The 23,521-nt window shown below is 40.4% G+C and overlaps 1 protein-coding gene across 4 annotated transcripts in view; it reads left to right on the top strand.

Moving 5' to 3' along the window:
- Positions 1 to 23,521, top strand: part of nlgn4xa (neuroligin 4 X-linked a) — a 122,485-nt gene that overhangs the window by 92,637 nt on the left and 6,327 nt on the right. For 3 of the 4 annotated variants that reach the window (XM_063009695.1, XM_063009698.1, XM_063009697.1), the window contains 2 exons: positions 9,378 to 9,563; positions 18,416 to 19,205. In XM_063009695.1, coding sequence (XP_062865765.1) covers positions 9,378 to 9,563; positions 18,416 to 19,205 — 976 coding nt within the window. Of the gene's footprint in view, positions 1 to 9,377; positions 9,568 to 14,772; positions 14,799 to 18,415; positions 19,206 to 23,521 lie in introns of all 4 variants that reach the window. The other variant, XM_063009696.1, reaches the window with a different exon arrangement.

The raw sequence follows: 23,521 nt of genomic DNA, 5'->3' as shown, positions 1-23,521 counted from the left end.
ACACCCCTCACATTTCTGCAAATATTTTATTATATCTTTTCATGGGACAACACTATAGAAATAAAACTTGGATATAACTTAGAGTAGTCAGTGTACAACTTGTATAGCAGTGTAGATTTACTGTCTTCTGAAAATAACTCAACACACAGCCATTAATGTCTAAATGGCTGGCAACATAAGTGAGTACACCCCACAGTGAACATGTCCAAATTGTGCCCAAAGTGTCAATATTTTGTGTGACCACCATTATTATCCAGCACTGCCTTAACCCTCCTGGGCATGGAATTCACCAGAGCTGCACAGGTTGCTACTGGAATCCTCTTCCACTCCTCCATGATGACATCACGGAGCTGGTGGATGTTAGACACCTTGAACTCCTCCACCTTCCACTTGAGGATGTGCCACAGGTGCTCAATTGGGTTTAGTCCATCACCTTTACCTTCAGCTTCCTCAGCAAGGCAGTTGTCATCTTGGAGGTTGTGTTTGGGGTCGTTATCCTGTTGGAAAACTGCCATGAGGCCCAGTTTTCGAAGGGAGGGGATCATGCTCTGTTTCAGAATGTCATAGTACATGTTGGAATTCATGTTTCCCTTAATGAACTGCAGCTCCCCAGTGCCAGCAACACTCATGCAGCCCAAGACCATGATGCTACCACCATTATGCTTGACTGTAGGCAAGATACAGTTGTCTTGGTACTTCTCACCAGGGCGCCGCCACACATGCTGGACACCATCTGAGCCAAACAAGTTTATCTTGGTCTCGTCAGACCACAGGGCATTCCAGTAATCCATGTTCTTGGACTGCTTGTCTTCAGCAAACTGTTTGCGGGCTTTCTTGTGCGTCAGCTTCCTTCTGGGATGACGACCATGCAGACCGAGTTGATGCAGTGTGCGGCGTATGGTCTGAGCACTGACAGGCTGACCTCCCACATCTTCAACCTCTGCAGCAATGCTGGCAGCACTAATGTGTCTATTTTTTAAAGCCAACCTCTGGATATGACGCCGAACACGTGGACTCAACTTCTTTGGTCGACCCTGGCGAAGCCTGTTCCGAGTGGAAACTGTCCTGGAAAACCGCTGTATGACCTTGGCCACCATGCTGTAGCTCAGTTTCAGGGTGTTAGCAATCTTCTTATAGCCCAGGCCATCTTTGTGGAGAGCAACAATTCTATTTCTCACATCCTCAGAGAGTTCTTTGCCATGGGGTGCCATGTTGAATATCCAGTGGCCAGTATGAGAGAATTGTACCCAAAACACCAAATTTAACAGCCCTGCTCCCCATTTACACCTGGGACCTTGACACATGACACCAGGGAGGGACAACGACACATTTGGGCACAATTTGGACATGTTCACTGTGGGGTGTACTCACTTATGTTGCCAGCTATTTAGACATTAATGGCTGTGTGTTGAGTTATTTTCAGAAGACAGTACATCTACACTGCTATACAAGCTGTACACTGACTACTCTAAGTTATATCCAAGTTTCGTGTCTATAGTGTTGTCCCATGAAAAGATATAATGAAATATTTGCAGAAATGTGAGGGGTGTACACTGTATATATATATATATATATATATATAGTGTGTGTGTGTGTGTGTGGTGTATGTTGCTTTATAATAGAACATATATGCCTCATTACAGCTTAAAAATTAAATAAGATGTTTAAACAGTAATACGTCATATAAAATTTTACTCGTAACTAAATGGTGCCCCATGTGAGGAGGGAAAAAGCAGTCCTCTACCTTTAAGCTCTTGTCTCTATTGCATGGTTATTAATGCATGGTTTGGGAATGGTCAGGTGTCCACTTCCCTTTGCCCATATAGCATATGTCTTCCAAACCTTTAATCACAGAGAAGTTAAAAGCAAAATAATTAAAATCACTGTCAGCGCTGGCATGACATAAATGTATCTCACGAGTGAATGTGAATTATTGCTGTCCATTCTAGATAAAAAGTGAAGTGTCTAGTTCCTCATATAGTTAAGTCTGTATAATTTAGAGTGGAAAGCACAGGGGACAGGGTAAGGAAGAGGCATGGATTATATAAAGAATCAATCGCTCCCGCTGCCTCATCCCCAGCTGTGCATAATGATCATTTCAATGCATGAGTAATGTTGTTAAACATGCTGCATGATTAATATTGTTTTTCACTGGTAATGTGTGAGCATTTTTTTTTATCTAGCCTGATCGCTCATGTCAGCACATTTTAGGGATCGATACTTTTATGGCCATCACCGAGGGAGTACACTGAGAGGGAGAGGACATTTAGGAAAAGACACACTGTAGTACACCCAATGATAGAGAGCACACACTTTTTTATTTGTACTAAATCAAAAACTCTTTATTATCTTCATACCTCTTCATTTACTTTATATCAACTGAAAAAACTATAAAAACACAAAAACCACATCATCTATCACACATCTAGAAAAAATTTTGTTTTAGAATTATGTTGTTCATCTATTACTGGCGACAATAATGTCCCCACACTGTTTGCAAAGAGTCCAAAGACTAGCGCTGCATCCGGCCGGGCTGAATCGTCAGCCTTCTCTCAAAGTGCTGATACGTCTCTGGTTTGTGGATGCAGTTTCTTAAAATGCTGTAGCAAGCTTCCGCCGGCTTGGCTTTTAATGCAGACGGAGATTAGCGAGACCTGGCGAGATGGTAGTGGAGCGCCAATAAGGGCCCGAGTATAATCCCTACACAGGAGACTCTAGTTCTTCTTAGCAATATCCAGGTTGGAATTTTTAATTCAGAGAAACACCTGAACAAGCTCGAATGTACTTTTTTCTAGAACACTCTAGTAAAAACTGGAGACAAAAGTACTAAACTGTAGCTTTTAGAAAGAGGAATGGATACAGGACAGACTAGGTCTGAAAGTGTGGTGTCTTAAGTTCTTGGGACCATTGTAAATCTCAAAATGTTAGCTTTGCTGAGGTCAGGGACTAATCTAAGGCAGGCTCACAGATGATATTCCAATATATCCTAAATTTGTTTAAAAAAGTTTAGGTTAGGGCTCTGTGCCAGCCTCTGAAACAGTCACGCTGGTACAGGTAATGGACAAAAAGTTGTACGCATATCATTTAATTGATTTTATATACCAGTTAGCAATGTGTGGCTAAAACACCTGTGGGTGTCCACATACTTCCGGCTATAGTGTTTGTCATGGCAATCTTGAGTTTTTAATTAAAAAAATATCTTGGGTCAAAAACATACCTAAAGCACTTATAATATTGAGTTATACACCGATCAGGCATAACATTATGACCACCTTCCTAATATTGTGTTGGTCCCCTTTTTGCTGCCAAAACAGCCCTGCAACTGTGATGCACTGTGTATTCTGACACCTTTCTATCAGAACCAGCATTAACTTCTTCAGCAATTTGAGCTACAGTAGTTCATCTGTTGGATCAGACCACACGGGCCAGCCTTCACTCCACACGTGCATCAATGAGCCTTGGCCGCCCATGACCCTGTCGCCGGTTTACCACTGTTTCTTTCCTTGGACCACCTTTGATAGATACTGACCACTGCAGACCGGGAACACCCCCCAAGAGCTGCAGTTTTGGAGATGCTATGGCCCAGGCGTCTAGCCATCACAATTTGGCTCTTGTCGAACTTGCTTTTGCTTGTAACACATCAACTTTAAGGATAAAATAAAGTCTTAATTTGACCCTTTGACTTGGAACGAATAATAAAATAAGTGTTGACTTTAAGTACAGTCCACATTTTTGATAGGAATGAGTTCAGAACTCATTCAATCAATCCAAGGGCTTAGTTTTACGTTGTTTTAGCCATTTTAAAACCATATTTAAGAGGTTTTTGGGTCATTGTCCAGTTAATTATACATATTTGTCTCTATTATTTTGCCTATTTTCTCCTTAATTTCCATCGAGATTAATAAAGTATCTATCTATCTATCTATCTATCTATCTATCTATCTATCTATCTATCTATCTATCTATCTATCTATCTAATCTAATCTAATCTAATCTAATCTAATCTAATCTATCTCAATGCACCAATTCCACTGACGGCAACATTGTCCAAGAACATAACACTAGCACCACCATGCTGTGCAACATATGTTTTTTTAATGCTTATCTCTTTTATGCTTATGTCTTATCTCTTCTAATCCTGCTTTTGCTATTGTGGTGTAATAATTCAATCTTTGTTTCCTCTGACCACAAAACTCTTCAGTAACCCTTTCTCTGTCCATGTGATTACCAAGGTTAATGTGGTTGGCTTTTTCCATGCACTACAGCCATTAAAATCTAGTGGGAATCTCAAAATTGCTTGACTGTTAACATTGGCACCTGTTTTGCTATTCAATTACATCTGACCATCTGAGCACTATTTGAAAATAGTTCCTAAACAATTTAGCAGTCTTGTTTATTCAGACATTTAAAGTGTGTTTGTTGTCCAGTTAAGTCCATTTACACCAGGCTCAGCAAACTATTTTCTATAGACCTCGCCAACCCCAGATTGGACTATTCAGACTGCCAGATGCGTTTCTTGGCATTACACATAATGATCTTAGACTTGGTTTCTAGATCATGAACCCAAATCCATAAAACTCTTGATGCAGTTCTTGTGCAATTGTTGCATCCAGAGGCTGTTTGGAACTCAGAGGTGAGGGCTGCATATGAGATTTGTATGCAGTACATGTTTCAGAACTTGTAAACGTATTGTGATATTACTTTGCAGCTGAGGTGTTGTAGGTTCTAGATGTTTCTACATCACAGTATTAACAGTTATGATTAACCAGGCTGCTCTGTCAAGGCAGAAACATGATAAACTGACTTGTTGGAAAGGTGGTAGGCTATGACTTAAATTATAAGTACACATTTTACTGCCAATATATTTGTATATTTCTATTGTATATTTACTTGCAATGGCTTGTGGTCTTGATAAGACTAAAATGATGTTTTCTGGCTTGAATTTTAAACATACATAAAGAAAATTGATGTGTATGGGTGGCATTAAAGCATACTTGGCTGTACGGTTAATTGTATACACGTTAGCAATAGCTGTGGCTGACATATTCAAATCCACTAGTTAGAAGCGGTGACTAAATACTTTGGCAGATTGCTGTATGTCTAAATACCACCAGTCCATTTGTCTGGACGTATAATGAGACTATTCAGTGACCCGGATGATTAAATACCTCATAGACACACAGAATGGCAAAGGTTCCTGTCAGAATCTGAAGAAAAGATCCTGTCATTCTGAGAGTGCATTATAATTATAATTGAGTCATATAATTGAGCCATTTTTATCTCGCAGCAAGTATTTCACAAAGGTCGCTGCCAAACTGTCCTTTTTTTCTGTATCATTTCAATGACTTATTTTAAACACTGCAATAAATAGGACACTTTCGCATTCAAATTCCAAAAGAGTGGTTAAAAATGACTAAAATTAAAATGGAAGTAACCCCAACCTTCTTTGCACAGACCGCCAAATAACCCTATTACAGTGCAGCATGACACCTCAGAGCGTTCTCTGCATCCAAAAATCACATCACGGCTCAGAAGTGGGGCCCTTTTAATCCCATTCCAAGGATGGCAGGGCCTAGAAATAGAGATCAGGCACTGAGCTAAAATAGTCTGGAGATTATTAGGGCAGCCATTAGTGCCCTAGTGCTGATCATTTGCATTATGGTTCTGTTTTAGGAATCGCTTCAGACATTAACTGTTGTGATGGGTCTTAAGAAAGAGGAAGTGGTGTGATGTTTAAAAAAAATTATTTTCCCCTCCTTGTGTGTATAGTGGTATCACAAAGATAATCCGACTAGCATTAAATACCATTGGTGTAGGGCCTGTTGTGGGAAAATAAGGTAACAAAGATTACAGTTGACTGGATTGGAAGAATTTATTGGCACTATCATATCGTGAATTCTTACAGCAGTGGAATAGCTAAAGAACCAAGAACATAGCTGTGGCCCTGCCTTTATACTGCTCTGGTCACATTACATTGGATGTTGGACTTTGTAACCTCCATTCTGTGCTAACTGTTGTTTCTAATCTGTTTACAGCTTAATTTACATTTACATTTTCGGCATTTAGCAGACGCTTTTATCCAAAGCGACTTACAGTACTGTGACAGTATACAATCTAAGCAATTGAGGGTAAAGGGCCTTGCTCAAGGGCCCAACAGTTGCAACCTGGCAGAGGTAGGGCTTGAACCAGCAACTGTGTAATTACTAGTCCAGTACCTTAACCACTAGGCTACAGCTGCTTAATGACAGACATGTTGCTTATCTCTGTACTTTAGACTCCCAGCCACATCTCAAGCAACCACATAAGGATTTAACAACTATAAGTATTTAATACATAAGCAAAAAAATGCTTATGTATAACAGGAAATTGACCTTTTTTATTTATTTATTTTATTTTTAATTATTATTATTATTTTTTATTTTTATTATTCTTTTATTATTATTATTATTATTATTATTATTTTGTTAACTGATTTTGTTTATATATTATTCATCCCCTAATCACTTTTTTATATTTTATATATTTTTTTATATATCTTAAAATGTACATTGTAAATAATGCAATATTCATTTTTGGATAATCTATTAACCCATTCAAGCACACACACAGTCTTTCTTTCAAAATGCCAGATTCGTTACCAGATTTATTGATGTTATATGAACTTTAATGATTTGCTTTAAATAATAGAATGATTTTAAAGGTATTCATATCCTTTTCAACTCGGCTCAGCTGTATGAGAAATCTGTAGATCAGTTTTTATTTACTACACAAAAACAACTTACCAACTTCTATGTGAGGTCTATCAGTATGAACAAGAACTCTTCACAAAACCTATAAAAATGAAGTTGAAAGAACATTTAAAACAAGCCAGGGATTGAGGCTTAGTCTGTCATAAAAAGGGAAAATAAAACTACAGCCATATTAATTAAATCATTCAGTCTCTTTAATGATAAGCCAATAAACTAGGACACTCATTATATTCCTCTGGTGACCAATTGCCACTTTAAATGAGCTGCAAATGTAAGTGGTTGCAACTGAAGGCAATGTTCATGGATCAACCATAACCAAGGTTAACACCAAAAGATCTTGTATTAAAAGAGTAAAAAGAAAGAAGCCCTTACTGGAAACAAAAAATCATTAAATAAATAAATAAATAATTTGCTTGTAATGCCCTGTGGTATGCTAAGACTCGAGTGTTGATGTGCGTAGGTGCCATTAAAATACCAGATTTGAACTCCATCAGCCATCTGTAGCAAGTCTTTATAAACGCTGTACATCACAGAAATGATCCGCAAGATTAATTCAGACTTATCCAGATAAGACTGCTGACTGTAATTCATTCAAAATGTGGTTCAACCAGGTATCAACCAGGGGAATAAATCCTTATATTTTTATTTTTATTTATTAATACTACGTAATATTTTAAGAAGATTATATCTTCTCTTGATGCATACTCAATAATCCAGGTACACAAATCCACAAAGTTGAATCAGTTCATCAGGACAAAAGTTCGCCACTCATCCAAGTGACTTCTTCAGTCTTAGCTGGTGGTGAATACCCCAACCTTATATGCAGACGATTTGCATGACGACTGATCACCGCCCATTGCGTAACAATGATCAGGTCCATATGCAAATCACAATGACCATTAATTACAATGGCCATGTGTACCTTTAACATATGGTTGGTGTATAGCTCCTATTACAGCATTGTAAGATGGTGAGAGATGTACTCATGGCCATTGGAATTAATGGTCATTGTAATTCGCATATGGACCTGATCATCGGTTTCATTGTTATGCAATGGGCGGTGATCAGTCGTCATGCAAATCGTCTGCATATGAGGTTGGGGTTATTCACCACCAACTCAGACTGAAGAAGTCACTTGGATGAGTGATGAAACGTATCTCTACAACAAACTTGTGTCCAGATGAACTGATTCAACTTTGTGGATTGATTCCATCTTCTTTAATATTTTTGGACTCTTGTGAAAATGAAAGTCAAAAATCAAATAAAGTTCCTAGTAAAATTTTTATTTTTGCTAAAATGGGATGGGCATGATTACTTTTTAAGGCATTGTATTCTCGGTTCCAGGAACTGCAAAGGAATAGACATATATAAACAAAATTTATGAGCTTTTTTAATGTGACTTTAAAAATAGCTGTGACCTAAGCTAAAACAAAGCATTCATAGAATGCTATTAATTCTATGACACTCCTCTTTATGTTCTTTTTGATTATAAATCCTCTACAGATGCTCTACAGCTGCTCAGATTAAAGATCTACAACTAAAGCCTCATCATTTTCCACTGGGTTAATAAATTATAAGATACCAAAGCATACAAGTTACATTTCATATACACTGATCAGACATAACATTAAAACCACCTCCTTGTTTGTACACTCACTGTCCATTTTATCAGCTCCACTGACCATATACAAGCACTTTGTAGCTCTACAATTACTGACTGTAGTCCATCACAGTTTCTTTACATACTTTTTTAGCTGTTCTTCAATGGTCAGGACCCCCACAGGACCACTACAGAGCAGGTATTATTTGGGTGGTGGATCATTCTCAGCACTGCAGTCACACTGACATGGTGATGGTGTGTTAGTGTGTGTTGTGCTGGTATGAGTGGATAAGTCACAGCAGTGCTGTCACTGCTGGGCTGAATAGTTCACCAACCAAAAATATCCAGCCGCGTGGGCAGCGTCCTGTGACCACTGATGAAGGTCTAGAAGATGACCAACTCAAACAGCAGCAATAGATGAGTGATCATCTCTGACTTTACATCTACAAGGTGGACCAACTAGGTAGGAGTGTGTACTAGAGTGTACAGTGAGTGGACACGGTATTTAAAAAGTCCAGCAGCGCTGCTGTGTCTGATCCACTCATACCAGCACAACACACACTAACACACCACCAGCATGTCTGTGTCACTGCAGTGCTGAGAATGACCCACCACCCAAATAATACTCTGTAGTGGTCCTGGGAGAGTCCTGACCATTGAATAACAGTATGAAAGGGCATGCAAAGCATGCAAAGTAACAGATGGACTACAGTTAGTAATTGTAGAACTAGAGAGTGCTATTATATGGTAAGTGGAGCTGATAAAATGGACAGTGAGTGTAGAAACAAAGAGGTGGTTTTAATGTTATGGCTGATCGATGTAACTTCCCATGTTCCTGAACTTAGCTATGGGTTCAACTACTCTCATGTTAAATATACAACATGTTTGTAGAATAGTATTTAAAGTAGAACTGATGTTCCATGAACACTCAAATTAAATTCAGACTTTTGCATCTGCCCATTTATTCATATTAATAATGCAGCAATTATATTATCATAATTTATTTTGTCTTATTTCTGTGCTAACAGGATTCCTAAGCACGGGCGACCAGGCTGCCAAAGGGAATTATGGCCTATTGGACCAGATTCAGGCATTGCGGTGGATCAAGGACAACATCCAGGCTTTCAAGGGTGATCCAAAGAGGGTGACCATATTTGGATCAGGAGCTGGAGCCTCTTGTGTTAGTTTGCTGACCCTGTCCCACTATTCAGAGGGTATGTACATTTATTATTTTCTACATTTACTTGGGGAAATGTTCATTTCAGCTAGCAGGCTGTATTAGTTGTTAAATTTAAAGGAACACAACATAGACCAGAGAAATAGAGTATCACTATTATGACTAGCTTGTTTTCAGTCACGCAGCTTAAAGACAATCCCAATATCAAGTATGTTGGGACAGTAGGTAGGAGGAAAATATATATCTGGGTTGTAAGCCAGGCAATCACATGGGTAACTTGCACATTCAAAAATTTAACATCCAACTTTGGGATTTTAGGAAATGAGTTTGAGGAAAATATTACAAACTTCTCCTAACTGTTCAATTCCTTCAGTCACTAACAGTAAACTACACTGACTAGGCGTAACATTATGACCACTGACAGGTCAAGTGAATAACACTGATTATCTCTTCATCATGGCACCTGTTAGTGGGTGGGATATATTAGGCAGCATGTGAACATTTAATCCTCAAAGTCGATGTGTTAGAAGCAGGAAAAATGGGCAAGCGTAAGAATTTGAGCGAGTTTAACAAGGGCCAAATTGTGATGGCTAGACGACTGAGTCAGAGCATCTCCAAAACTGCAGCTCTTGTGGGGTGTTCCCGGTTTGCAGTCGTCATCAAAAGTGGTCCAAGAAAGGAACAGTGGTAAAATAACTGGGCGACAGGCTCATGGGCAGCCAAGGCTCATTGATGCACGTAAGGAGCGAAGGCTGGACCGTGTGGTCCAACAGACGAGCTACTGTAGCTCAGATTGCTGAAGAAGTTAATGCTGGTTCTGATAGAAAGGTGTCGGAATACACAGTGCACCACAGTTGCAGGGCTGTTTTGGCAGCAAAATGGGGCCCAACACAATACTACGAAGGTGGTCATAATGTTCTGCCCGATCGGTGTATAACTACTAAGCTACTGCCGCCCAAGCCACCAAATTACAATGATTTGGGTCCAAATTATTACTGTCCAAACTAAAAATTTAACCTAAAGTAACACATTGCTGCACAACCACTGCCAGAAATGCTAAACTGCTGAGCTCTCACTTCCCAAACTACCAAACTGCTGTGCTTTTAATCATAAACTGCTAAAATACCAAATTTCTGAGCAACCATGGCCAAAAGTACAAAAGCGCTGAGGTATGACTGCCTAAAGTAACAACTTGCTGAGCAATAATTGTCCAAACTTTTTTTCGAATAGCTGATCTAAAGTTCATATATTAAAAAAGTCCACAGAGTCCACTGTTAAAACATACACCGATCAGCCATAACATTAAAGCCACCTCCTTGTTTTTATACTCACTGTCTATTTTATTAGCTCCACTTACCATATAGAAGCACTTTGTAGATTACTGACTGTAGTCCATCTGTTTCTCTGCATGCTTTGTTAGCTTCCTTTTCATGCTGTACTTCAATGGTCAGGACTCTCCCAGGACCACTACAGAGTAGGAATTATTTGGATGGTGGGTCATTCTCAGCATTGCACTGACATGGTGGTGGTGTGTAAGTGTGTGTTGTGCTGGTATGAGTGGATGATGTTTTTAAACACCTCACTGTCACTGCTGGACTGAGAATAATCCACCAACCAAAAATAACCAGCCAACTGCGTCCCGTGGGCAGCGCCCCGTGACCACTGATGAAGGTCTAAAAGATGACAAACTCAAACAGCAGCAATAGATGAGTGATCGTCTCTGACTTTACATCTACAAGGTGGACCAACTAGGTAGGTGTGTCTAATAGAGTGGACAGTGAGTGGACACGGTATTTAAAAACTCCATGGGGGTCTTGTGGGAGTCCTGCTTTTCTTACTCAGAATGATCTCCACGATCCGTACCAGTCTGGCTTCAAGGCAGCGCATTCTACGGAAACAGCACTTGTAGCTGTTACTGAGAAGCTTCATGCAGCCAAAGCAGCCAAACTGTCATCGGTCCTCATTCTTCTTGACCTCTCTGCAGCCTTCGACACAGTGAATCACAGCATTCTCTTGTCCACTCTCTCCAACCTTGGAGTAACAGGTTCAGCATGGCAATGGATGGCCTCCTACCTTGAAGGGCGCTCCTACCAAGTGTCATGGAGGGGATCCATATCTCCCCCATGCACTCTCTCAACTGGTGTTCCTCTGGGCTCTGTACTTGGCCCACTTCTTTTCTCTATCTACACCCGCTCTCTGGGTAAGGTCATAGCCTCCCATGGCTTCTCCTACCACTCCTATGCAGATGACACTCAGCTCATTCTGTCATTTCCTCCTTCAGACACACAAGACTCAGCTCGCATGTCAGCATGTCTGCGAGATGTCTCACAATGGATGTCAGCTCATCATCTAAAACTTAATCCCAGCAAGACAGAGATGTTGCTCATTCCCGGAGATCAATCTCCAACCCAGGACCTAGTCATTTCTCTTGATGACTCCCAGATCAGACCATCTGATAAGGTACGAAGCCTTGGTGTTGTCCTGGATAACCAGCTGACATTCTCTCCTTATATAGCCAACATGACAAGATCGTGCTGGTTCCTCCTGTACAACATCAGGAAGATTCGGCCATTTCTCTCCAGGGAAGCTACCCAGATTCTGGTCCAATCACTTGTAATCTCACGGTTGGATTACTGCAACTCCCTCCTGGCAGGAGCTCCCATGTCCACTATTAAACCCTTGCAGCTCATTCAAAATGCAGCTGCCCGTCTGGTTTTTAACCAGCCCAAACACTGCCACATCACCCCACTGCTGCGTTCTCTTCACTGGCTTCCTGTAGCTGCACGCATTCAGTTTAAAACACTAACACTCGCCTACAAAGCCAAAAATGGACCAGCCCCAAGCTACCTTCGTGGTCTACTCAAACCCCGCTCTGTACCACGCAACCTCCGAGCCACTAGTCTCGCTTGACTTGAGCCCCCACCCAGGACTAAAGGAAGACAAGCATCAAGGTTCTTCTCTGTTCTAGCACCCAAGTGGTGGAATGAACTTCCTCTGTCTGTCCGAACATCTGAGTTTATTGCTATCTTTAAAAAACGATTAAAAACCCACCTTTTTACTAAACACTTAAGCTGACTTGTACTTATCTACTAACATTTTTCTTCCATTAAAAAAAAAAAAAACACACACTTTGGTTCTAACAGGTTTCAGCAGATTTGTGTTCTTCGACTGTTGTTTACTAAAACTTGAGAAATGAAATGTTTACTATGGAAGCACTTCTGTAAGTCGATCTGGATAAGAGCGTCTGCTAAATGCAGAAAATGTAAATGATTATTAAAGAACAGCATGAAAGCAGGCTAAAAAGGTATGTAGAGAAACAGATTGACAGTACTACAAAGTGCTTTTATATGGTAAATGGAGCTGATAAAATGGCCATTCAAACAATGAGATTCAGTCATTTGTTTTCTGTTTGTACCACCGGAATATCCTGGTCAGGTTTGCGGTGGGTCTGATTCATTGGGCGAAAGGCAGGAAACAGCCCAGACAGGTCACCAGTCCATCACAGGACACACACACACTCTCACTTAAGGCAATTTTTACTAGCTTCTATTGGTCTTTGGACTTGAAACCTGGGAAAATCGTGCAAACTCTATATAGAAAGGACTCTTGCCACCCAACCAGGGAATCGAACCCAGGCCCTTATTGATTTCATACCTATTTAGTACATGGTTTAAGATGCAAGTTTGCCAGTGACATAGGAGAGTAAATCTTTCCGAGAAAATACACCAGCAACACACATCTATGCCATCTTGTCTTATGGCAAAAATGTCCATGTAAGGTCAGCCTCAAACGAAAGGCTGTTCCTCGTGCTTTTAGCAGTTCTGATTTTCTTTAATAATGACAAAAAAAAAAAAAAAACAGACGAAAGGCTGTCCCGCACTAGCACAACACAAGTATTTCCCAGTATCCCTAACTTAAAAATTTTTAAAGCTTTTCAGCTTAATGTTATTACTTTGGTTTTTATGACCACTTTTTCAGACATTAGATTCTTAGCATTCTTGGTGAAGTGTTTATTCCATTAAAGCCTATTTCCCAGTATGATGCTGAATAAAGCTTACCTTCCAGGGCTGAAAACGGTTCAGATCGAAGCTGAATCTCATAATGGATAAAATGACCTCTGGCAACAGATTCTCTTTCCAAGAACCTGCAATTCAATCTGGCCTGAGGATGCGACACACTTGATCAAAATAAAATGGACGAGACGGCCAGTTCTCTCTTGAGTTCCTGTCTAAAGGAGTCAATTAGGATTTAATAATGAAATTAGAATGATATATTTATCACTGTAAAAAGCATTTACTGATGCCTCGTTTTACTTCATGGGCTATTTTGGTTGTCAAGTCGTGAGTTATTTAAGGGATCTGTCTGGGTTAATGGATAATAATGGACTTTATTATATTATTCATTATTTAATAAGTCCTTAACAAGTCTTTATTTTTGTAAATGAATAAATAAATAGTCACTAATTGGTCTAATTGACCAAAAGTAAACTTTGGATTTTAAAGGACTCCACAGATGAAAGTTCCGATCAAACCGATCATAACGTTAAAACCACCTCCTTATTTCTAAACACATTGTCCATTTTATCAGCTCCACTTGCCATTCAGAAGCACTTTGTAGTTCTACAATTACTGACTTTAGTCCATCTGTTTTTCTGCATGCTTTGTTAGCCCCCTTTCATGCTGTTCTTCAATGGTCAGGACTCTCCCAGGACCACCACAGAGCAGGTATTATTTGGGTGGTGGGTCATTCTCAGCACTGCAGTGACAATGACATGTTGGTGGTGTGTTAGTGTGTGTTGTGCTGATATGAGTGGATCAGACACAGCAGCACTGCTGGAGTTTTTAAATACCATGTCCACTCACTGTCCACTCTATTAGACACTCCTACCTAGTTGGTCCACCTTGTAGATGTAAAGTCAGAGACGATCGCTTATCTATTGCTGCTGTTTGAGTTGGTCATCTTTTAGACCTTCATCAGTGGTCACTGGACGCTGCACACAGGGAGCTGTTCGCTGGATATTTTTGGTTGGTGGACTATTCTCAGTCTAGAAGTGACAGTGAGGTGTTTAAAAACTCCATCCACTCACTCATACCAGCACAACACACACTAACACACCACTACCATGTCAGTATCATTGCAGTGCTGAGAATGAACCACCACTCAAATAATACTTACTTTGTAGTAGTCCTGTGGGGGTCCTGACCGTTGAAGAATAGCACGAAAGTGGGCTAACAAAGCATGCACAGGAACAGGTGGACTACAGTCAGTAATTGTAGAACTACAAAGTGCTTCTATATGGGAAGTGAAGCTGGTAAAATGGACAGTGAGTGTAGAAACAAGGAGGTGGTTTTAATGTTATTGTTGATCGGTGTATTGGAACAGAAAGAGGCCTTGTCCAAAATGTTGCCACAGAAGTTAGAATCCTATAATTTATTTTAACCCAAACGTGTTGGTCATACAGTGTACATTTTCCCTACAGTTCCATCTAGCCATTACATTTAATTATATACAAAGGTGACACAGAGACAGCAAGTAACTCTCTGTCATGCATGGCCAGGCTTTTGCCTGTAGCCATACAGCCTCTAAAAAACATTTGGGGAAGTATTGAGAGCTATTTATCATTGTGTGTCACGAACTGACAAAGCAAGAATACAAGGGTTGTATGTGTTTTTGTCAGCATTTGCATCAGGTGTTCGACTCAGAATGTTGAATACAGGCGAGGAAAATAAAAGCGCTCTGCTACACTTCCATTATGGAAACAATAACTCTGTGCTTAATACACTCCTCATATTGCCCTGGTTGAGTCACCGAAGCTGCTGAGATGGTATAAATAGAAAGTATGAGGGAAAAACATTTCACACAGACAAACACTTTCAGGTCCTGGTGTGCTGTGGCCTATTTACAAAGTGGCAATTCGGGAAATGCTAAATTATCACATAGACAATTTGATCCTGACTTCAGTATGCTGATAGTCTCATCATGTATACGGGATTACAAAAAGGTCTGCTAAATCACAAAGCTTCACAACCCACAGATGGGACCGGGTATATATAAATACATTGAATAAAATTAATAATAAAGATGGATGAATGGATGGATGGATATATCTCAAGGGCTAGTCATAGCCTAGTGGTTAAGGTTGCTGATGTTGAGCCCTTGAGCAAGGCCCTTAACCCTCAATTGCTCAGACTGTATACTGTAACTGTAATGTAAGTCGCTTTGGATAAAGGTGTCTGCTAAATGCCGAAAATGTAAATGTAGACCGACCGACCGACAGACAGACAGACAGACAGACAGACAGACAGACAGACAGACAGACAGACAGATAGATAATCATGTCACAATTTTGTTCCAATATGTTAAATTCAATTGTTTAATTGTGCATCCAGATGTGCAAAATTCATACATTTTGACTTTAAAAAGCCTTACAACCCACAGATGTGACCAGGTATATATAAATACATTTAATAAAATTAATGATAAACATGGATGGATGGATAGATGTAGATAGATGGATGGATGGATGGATGGATGGATGTAGATAGATGGATGGAGGGAGGGAGGGAGGGAGGGAGGGATGGATGGAGGGAGGGAGGGAGGGATGGATGGATGGATGGATGGATGGATGGATGGATGGATGGATGGATGGATAGATAGCTTTCACCCTGTTCTTCAATGGTCAGGATCCCCACAGGACCATCACAGAGCAGGTATTATTTAGGTGGTGGATCATTTTCAGCACTGCAGTTACAATGACATGGTGGTGTGTTAGTGTGTGTTGTGCTGGTATGAGTGGATCAGACACAGCAGCGCTGCTGGAGTTTTTAAATACCGTGTCCACTCACTGTCCACTCTATTAAACACTCCTTCCTGGTTGGCACCTTGTAGATGTAAAGTCAGAAACAATCACTCATCTATTGCTGCTGTTTGAGTTGGTGATCTTCTAGACCTTCATCAGTGGCCACAGGACGTTGCCCATGGGGCGCTGTTGGCTAGATATATCTTTGGTTGGTGGACTATTCTCAGTCCAGAAGTGACAGTAAGGTGTTTAAAAACTCCATCAGCATTGCTGTGACTTTTCAACTCATACCAGCACAATACACACTAACACACCACCACCATGTCAGTGTCACTGCAGTGCTACGAATGATCCACCACCCAAATAATACCTGCTCTGTGGTGGTCCTGGGAGAGTCCTGACCATTAAAGAACAGCATGAAAGGGTGCTAACAAAGCATGCAGAGAATTAGATGGACTCGAGTCAGTAACTGTAGAACTACAAAGTGCTTCTATAGACCGTTTCAAATGAATATTCATGAGTCCAGGAAGTGACATAGATGTTCCTAAGATGCTTCCGCTTGGTGGTAAACAGCGCTCAGAACAATAGCGATTGAGCACGACTGCTTCAATTCTTTTGCGCTAGTTCAGGTCTGATTTATTGACAGTATGTCTAAATTAAAGTTAGGACCATGTTGTTCGGTTGGCGGATGTTCCCTCAGGCCGGGTACAAACTTGCTTTCAGAAATAAAGGTGAACAGATTTCCAAAAGAACGCACAGTGAAACGCTTGGATTGCTGCTATAAATAGAGACGGCTGGATACCCACCATTAACTCTTATAATAAATATAATATACTGTATATTATTTCATAATAAATATTGTGAACAAATGTACTCAGTTGAACGCTGTTCTCATGGTGTCTTGTCCCTGACGTTTAGCTTACGTGTATTAAAATACGCAGGCGCTTAATATTTGTATTAATAGAACAGAATAAACATAAACCTAACATAAGCCTTAAAAAGTTTACATTCCCCTTATAATACGATGTAAAAGCCATAACTTTATAGGACTATATTTTGGGGAAATGTCACTATATGGAATTATATTAACAGCTTAATTAGCTTAGCTTCATTATTAAATGACATGTAAAGAAACATGGTTCTACTTTTGTAATACAAAAAGTAAATAAACTATTTATGAATACGTTGTGCTTACTGTAAAATATTTCATGTATTTCCAGTTAGGCTATAAAAATAGTTTTAGCATTAGCTAATATGTTCTAATTCAGATGAGAAGTAATTCACTGTGGTTCGTCATATTTTTATCATATTATAATGGCTCTTAGCTCAACAGACACAAAAGGGGAGATGACTCAATAATTATTTTAATAATTAATTGTATGCGTTCAAACTGCGGTATGCTTTCACTGCCTCTCTGGTGTAAACACACTCCGTTTCAACAAGGTAGTGATACACGGCTGGGTATGTTACCTCAGACAAACGTTTTAGGTCAGAGGAAAAACACTGACTTCTTAAATTCTCCTCAAAAGGGGCTGGTAAAGTTACTTGATGATCTATCATTCATTTCTGCTAATATCGCGTTTGTTCCGCGTTCGGGAGACTCGCAAAGTACGAGCTCGTCATGTTGACAGATGGATGGTTGTTTAAAAATGGCGCTACCGGAAAGGCGAAAGGAACAGACATGCGCAGTAGCGTTGTTATTGTTTACCCTCATTGAAACGGTCTATATGGTAAGTGGAGCTGATAAAATGGACAGTAAGTGTAGAAACAAGGAGGTGGTTTTAATGTTATGGCTGATCAGTGTATACTTTTGCTTTTAATTTTTGGTACGTCTATGTATGCCAAAATTAACACAGTTGACACTCTTCACATTCCACTAGAGTTTAGAGGACAAAAGAAGAAAAAAAAAACACACTGGAAATGAACTCTAAGTGGCATTTATCCTCACACACCCTTTCCTTTGTCCTCATTTATTCTGTCCATTACCAGTGAGTTTAAGCATTGATCAGAAAAGTTAAACTGGTGCTTCTCCTGCTTTTAGCAAAGTGGTCTGAGTGCTCTAATGGCTGTTTATTCCTTTCCGTTTACAGATCTCTTTCAGAAAGCCATCATACAGAGTGGCACAGCTTTGTCCAGCTGGGCCGTCAATTACCAGCCAGCCAAGTATACGCGAATGCTTGCAGAAAGAGTGGGTTGTAATATGCTAGACACAATAGACATGGTGGAGTGCTTGCAAAATAAAAACTACAAGGAACTTATTGAGCAATACATCACGCAGGCCAAGTACCATATTGCTTTCGGGCCTGTCATCGATGGTGATGTCATCCCAGATGACCCGCAGATCCTCATGGAGCAGGGCGAGTTTCTGAACTACGACATCATGCTGGGCGTCAACCAGGGTGAAGGCTTCAAGTTTGTGGATGGAATTGTAGATAGCGAGGATGGCGTTTCAGCCACTGACTTCGATTTCGCCATTTCGGATTTTGTGGACCACCTGTACGGCTATCCAGAGGGCAAGGATACGCTCAGAGAAACCATCAAGTTCATGTACACCGATTGGGCTGACAAGGAGAATCCCGAGACCAGACGCAAGACTTTGGTTGCGCTGTTTACGGATCACCAGTGGGTGGCGCCTGCTGTAGCTACGGCGGACCTGCACGCCCAGTACGGATCGCCAACGTATTTTTATGCTTTCTACCATCACTGCCAGAGCGAGATGAAACCAAGCTGGGCAGATTCAGCTCACGGAGATGAGGTGCCGTACGTCTTCGGAATCCCTATGATCGGCCCGACCGATCTTTTTAACTGCAATTTTTCGAAGAATGACGTCATGCTAAGTGCAGTTGTGATGACATACTGGACGAATTTCGCAAAGACTGGGTGAGTATCTTATTTAATTGTTACTATACTCATTTAAATCAAACAAAAAGTTTAGTAATATAAAAAAATATGGGTGTGCCCCAAATTGTATACCAATGTACTTAGATGCAATAATCAAATACTTTGGTAGTAATTGTTATTTTAAATACCATTCAAATTCAAATTCAAAGCTTTATTGTCATATGTACAGTAGGAAACGTGTTTCCCTGTACAATGAAATTCTTATTTTGCTGTCCACACATGATGTAACAAAGTACAAAGATAATAATAAAATAAAATAAAATTTTATTTTACCATGGTAACCTATGGGCCATTTCCATGGCAGTAAGCGGTAATGCTGGTTATTAGTGATCCTTAATTTGCCCAGCGATCTAGATGAGGATTTTCAAGTCGGTTGCTGACAGGAATTTAAGGAGGTTGGGTATCTTTGTTAGGGCTAAAGTATCTCATTTCTTTTTACATTTGCAGCATTCAGTGGGTGCTTTTATCCAAAGCGACTTACAGTTATGGCCGAATACAATTCGAGCAATTGAAGTTTAAGGGCTTTGCTCAGGGGCCCAACAGTTGCAACTTGGTGGTGGTGGGGTTGAATCAGCAGCCTTTTGACTCCTAGTTTAGTAATAGTTCAGAGCTAGCACTGCCCTCTCCTATGATGAATAGGGCGAATGTTTGACCAAAAGGCTGGATCAGTAACACTGTCACGGGAGTCAAACAACTTCTGTTGGGAGGGGGTGGGGGAATCAAGTGCATAAAAAAAGCTTTATTTCAATCAATGAATGTGCTTTTTACTTTAAACTCCATCTTGTATTTGGTGTGTCACATACACTGATCAGCCATAACATTAAAACCACCTCCTTGTTTCTACACTCACTAACCATTTTATCAGCTCCGCTTACCATATAGAAGCACTTTGTTGTTCTACAATTAATGAATGCAGTCCATCTGTTTCTCTGCATGCTTTGTTAGCCCTCTTTCATGCTGTTTTTAATGGTCAGGACCACCACAGAGCAGGTATTATTTGGGTGGTGGATCATTCTCAGCACTGCAGTGTGTATTGTGCTGGTATGAGTGGATAAGACACTCTCTATCCACTCTATTAGACACTCCTACCTAGTTGGTCCACCTTGTAGATATAAAGTCAGAGACGATCGCTCATCTATTGCTGCTGTTTGAGTTGGTCATCTTCTAGACCTTCATCTGTGGTCACAGGACGCTGCCCATGGGGTGCTGTTGGCTGGATATTTTTGGTTGGTGGATTATTCTCAGTCCAGCAGTGACAGTGAGGTGTTTAAAAAAATTCATCAGTGCTGCTGTGTCTGATCCACTCATACCAGCACAACACACACTAACACACCACCACCATGTCAGTGTCACTGCAGTGCTGAGAAAGATCCACCACCCAAATAATACCTACTCTGTGGGGGTCCTGACCATTGAAGAACAGTGTGAAAGCAGGCTATAAAGGTATGTAGAGAAATAGATGGACTACAGTCAGTAATTGTAGAACTACAAAGTGCTTCTATATGGTAAGTGGAGCTGATAAAATAGACAGTGTGTGTAGAAACCAGGAGGTGGTTTTAATGTGCTGGCTGATCGGTGTACCTTGCTTGAAAGATTTGGCTTGATTGCTATGAGGTAGTTGGAACCAAAGTACTGTCGTTAACTACTTGGAGCATCGGGTCGCCTCACAGCAAGAAGGCCCTGGGTTTGATTCCCAGGTAGGGTGGTCCGGGTCCTTTCTGTGTGGAGTTTGCATGTGTGTGGGTTTCCTTCGGGAGCTCTGGTTTCTTCCCACAGTCCAAAGACATGCAACTGAGGTGAATTGGAGATACAAAATTGTTTATGAGACAACCTATTAAACTTGTGAACTGATGAATCTTGTGTAACCAGTAACTACCTGTCCTGTCATGTCATGAATGTAGCCAAAGTGTGTAAAACATGACGTTAAAATCCTAATAAATAAATAAATGATACTTAGAGCGTTGATACCAGCATTGCACTGGAAATAAAAAAAAAAGTAGGGAATTGGTAAACCTAAATGCCATTTAAATATAAAAATGTCCAGTGGGTGTCAAATGGAAGGTTAATGGATTATATCCCGGCTCTGATCATCATATGGCTGATGCTGTGCTCTGACCCTAACTCCCAGTCCAAACATTGCATAGTGCTGTGCACGTTTGTGTGTATGAAAAGATAATTTACACAAATGTTTGACCACAGTGTGGATAGTTCTGAATTAATAACCATGCCATACCATGCTACACTGCCTGGGCTACTGTTTTAGTATGGATGATTCACACTTTCACTTTCAGGAGTCAGACAGCAGGCACGCTTGGTTCGTGATTATAATAGCTTTATTATAATGCACAATAGTTACACATACAATAAGTAATAATTCCCAACCTAAAACTACCTGCAAAGCATATATACACCCTGGATTAATCTATCATCACCCACCTCTCATCAGCTGGGGAGCCCCTTCAGCTCTGTCAGGAGTTCAACTTAACCCAGAAATGCCGGGCGATGTGCGCTGTCCCACGGCTGAGCTCCTGTCAGTGCCAGCGACTTTTCCCCTTTATATAGTGATTCAGGCGCAGTTAACTTGAACCTTCGCGTAAGAAGTTGGCCAGACTCTCCCCCTTTCTGAGCTTTGCGCCAAGTTTCATCAAGGTTGGGTGAGGTAAGGGTTTGTGCATTTCAGCCTTCCAGTTTAGAAAACAAGAGGAATGCTTCTGCAAGTGAGTCAGGGCCGTAACCAAAACCGAAATACACCATCAGAATTAGAATCAGAATGAGAATATCAGAATCAGCGTTCATTGTGTACTACGTAAGAGGATTGCTTAGTCGGGGCTGTAACCGAGACCAAAACACATTACTAGCTGCGTTCTTTGCGTACCGCCCAGCAACCAGAGCCATAGAGTCCTCATGCCTTCGTACTATAAGACTTACATCATCAAAAATACCTACTCCAGGTTTTAAACATATCTGTACAGCTACATAAGAATAAAACAAATCTACAAAAGGGCACAGTGGGCACCAAGATGGTATAAATATTATCACATCTGGAAGTACTTACTACTGACAGACTATGCTTAATTAGACACAAAAATGAGGTGTGTTTCACCTTGAATACTATGATACTTGAATGCCACAATCAAATATGAGCATATGAGTGTTTACATCAGTAAACAATTCAAATTTGGAGTGAAACATAGGCTTGTGTCCCAAATAATACATGTAGCATATTATCATAGTAGGATTCACCCAGTCTAAGACTAAGTATCAGATTCAAGGCTGCACATAGAGGATTTACATTCCCCTGTATAACAAATTCAATCAGAAAAAGCTACGGGATGATATGATAAACAGGGCAAGAGCTAAAGTGACTGCCCATCATAATGCCTGATTTTTATATGATGCAACAGATGCAATTGTGTATCCTAAGCTAAAGTATACGGTACCTAGGCTAGCTCAGAAATTCACATATCTCCTTTATTCAACTGGAAAAGCATGACATTGAGGACACGCTGACTTCACACTACAGGATTCATCAGCGTTGCATCTGGCTCTTTGGTCACAATTCCATGAAGTACTGAATCTGTAAACTTCTAAAACTATTGATTAGCCCACACTTTAGTCTTAATTTTGTTTACATTTAACCCCATAGAACACCTCTGGACCCAATGCTTAGACACACAGTCCAGAATCTTATGGAAAGTAATCCCAAATTAGTGGGAGCATTTATAGCAGAAAATCTGTGTGTTGGGAGCACTTGTTGCTTTTAATATGAGATATCCAGCAAGTTTACATACAATATACACTGATCAGCCATAACATTAAAACCACCTCCTTGTTTCTACACTCACTGTTCATTTTATCAGCTCCACTGACCATATAGAAGCACTTTGTAGTGCTACAATTACTGACTGTAGTTTATCTGTTTCTCTACATACTTTTTTAGCCTGCTTTTACCCTGTTCTTCAATGGTCAGGACCCCCACAGGACCACCACAGAGCAGGTATTATTTGAGTGTTGGATCATTCTCAGCACTGCAGTGACACTGACATTGTGTGTGTTGTGCTGATATGAGTGGATCAGACACAGCAGCACTGCTGGAGTTTTTAAATACTGTGTCCACTCACTGTCCACTCTATTAGACACTCCTACCTAGTTGGTCCACCTTGTAGATGTAAAGTCAGGGACGATCGCTCATCTATTGCTGCTGTTTGAGTTGGTCATCTTCTAGACCTTCATCAGTGGTCACAGGACGCTGCCCACGGGGTGCTGTTGGCTGGATATTTTTGGTTGGTGGACTA

The sequence above is a fragment of the Trichomycterus rosablanca genome, chromosome 15 (assembly GCF_030014385.1).
Source record: "Trichomycterus rosablanca isolate fTriRos1 chromosome 15, fTriRos1.hap1, whole genome shotgun sequence".
Classification (NCBI taxonomy): domain Eukaryota; kingdom Metazoa; phylum Chordata; class Actinopteri; order Siluriformes; family Trichomycteridae; genus Trichomycterus; species Trichomycterus rosablanca.
The sequence above is the reverse complement of the archived record's forward strand: the minus strand, read 5'-3'. Positions and strand labels throughout refer to the sequence as shown.